A 2,018-nucleotide genomic window follows, 5' to 3' on the forward strand; every position below is an offset into this window, starting at 1 on the left:
CAGCGGCAGCAGCAGTAGTAGTTGTACTAGTAGATGTGCTAAAACAAGAGCAGTAGTAGGATCTCGCATCTCCACTGGTATCCACACATTCATCCAACTTTGTTGTCAGATGTAACCACCCACGTATTGCGACACAGTTGGTGAGTGCACATCGACTGTTTATAGACTTGTGATTGCGACATCGCAAAACGTTTGTTGACATTAAATTATTGATTGAAGTGATTGATTCGCAACCAATTGCACCAATATCGATTACGTTGGTAGTAACAAAGTCCATCACATGATGACGCTTTAAATATTCTTTCTTCTCAAATCCCTTGACGTAAACCGTCGGTCTTCTTGATATACAATCAGTCAATTTGTTAAAAAGTTCATAGTACGGAATATCACCGAACTCCCATCGTAGTCCGTGGCAGTGTTTTGTGAGCCAGTAGCTTTCCCGCAATTTTTCATCTGACAACTCTGATCGATCGTAAGGTGGTTTAGCAATATGATGCATAAGTAGAACGCCGGTGTCAGCTTCCAAGACGCAAACTTCCTTCAGTGTATATTCATTTTGGTTGTCCTTGAAACATTGAATGTCCACAATGATGGGTGATGATATATTCAATTTCTTGAATGCTCTGCGTAAACGGTCCATCTCAAACGAATGTTTATAGAAGACTGATCGATTAACCGCCAAAGTCCACAATTACATTGCGTTGTCGATCAATCTCGATGACATTGTCAAACTCGGCATAAACCAAACAGTTGACAGTTTCGGGAAGCGCGTCGTCGAATCCGAGTTCCATTCGAACACTACCGTTACGCACCAGATTCCAATGTGTTGTGTCACTTGCAGATAAGTCTGGAGTTAGGTCGAATGCCATCAGACAGTATCCTTGTCCAAAGTCTTCCCTACTGATAACGGTGCCGGCATCGCTAAAATGTACACCAGAACCGGAGAACATCGAATGATATGCCATAACATATTTATCCTTTGATTTTTCAAAGTGGGGCTGTAATGGTTTTGATGGAACTTGTTCTCCGTCAACATATAGACAAAAGAAGTTTGTTTTAAAATGTTCGAAGTTGTAGGGATTCTTTTTAAAATCTCCATTGTATGCGGCATTCGTAACCATTCCCACTATGATGCGTTTCGGCACTTGGCCGAGAAACATATTGTCCAAAGTCTTGTTACGTATTCCAGAGGGTAGTGTGAATGTTTTCAGCTCCACTCGTGTGATTGGATATTTTGCCGTACCAGTCTGGAGTGTTTTACTGTGCGCCAACAGTGCGGTGGGACTTATTTTGCATCTTCGAATCCAGAGACTAATATCGACAATATGTACCTTGAATTCACCAGCGCTGGCCATAATGGAGAACGCATCTTTTGATCGAATAAATTTAAATCTCAACTCTACGCCATTTAGCATGAACTTATTCTGATTGCAAATATCCACATGCAAATGTCCGAGCATATCAATCTCACGGCTTTTATTAGTTAGCTCCCGTCTCGCTTTGAGTCCTTCATTTTCTTCCGCGCAATCGTTCATGTCAATACCATCATCCGTGTACCAAAGACTGCATGTTAGATGTGATTTTCTAGCATCGTATCCATAGTTCATTAGCGTTTCAACGTAAGCTCGATATGCATATGTGTTGTTTTGGGGCGTAACAAGTTTTTGATTCATAAACATATCCACTTGACTAAATAGTGAGTGTAACCAGTTGTTGACCGGCCCAACTGTTTTCGCCTCTTCGTCAGTAGTGACCGCAGTTCCATTAGATTTAACAATAGACGCGGTCAATTGTATCATTGTTTGTGAAAGGTCAGTATATTCATCACCATTGCCCGGAACTACAAACTCTATTGGCGCATCATCGGTCAATGTGGATATTGGTTTGTACTGGACCCATTTGCCGCTTTCAATACTCGTCTGCGTAGGTGGTAAGGAGAATAAATCCAGCTCGGTCTTGACACACTCACATGATTTTTGATGTAGAAACGACATTTTACTCCTTCTTCTTTAACTAAC

The 2,018-nt window shown here is 41.4% G+C and overlaps 1 protein-coding gene across 1 annotated transcript; it reads right to left on the minus strand.

Moving 5' to 3' along the window:
- Nucleotides 1–671: 671 nt before the first annotated feature.
- LOC128982719 (uncharacterized protein F54H12.2-like) lies at nt 672–1,607 on the minus strand. Its single transcript, XM_054401658.1, has one exon. The coding sequence runs from the start codon at nt 1,605–1,607 to the stop codon at nt 672–674; it is 936 nt and encodes a 311-aa protein (XP_054257633.1).
- Between the last annotated feature and the right edge of the window lie 411 nt (nt 1,608–2,018).

This window comes from Macrosteles quadrilineatus, unplaced genomic scaffold (genome assembly GCF_028750875.1).
Source record: "Macrosteles quadrilineatus isolate MER2022 unplaced genomic scaffold, UCM_ALF_1.0 Scaffold_1098__1_contigs__length_18272, whole genome shotgun sequence".
Lineage (NCBI taxonomy): Eukaryota > Metazoa > Arthropoda > Insecta > Hemiptera > Cicadellidae > Macrosteles > Macrosteles quadrilineatus.

Coding starts and splice junctions, on each gene's coding strand:
- LOC128982719 (XM_054401658.1), bottom strand. CDS start 1,607: ATGAACTATGGATACGATGCTAGAAAATCACATCTAACATGCAGTCTT.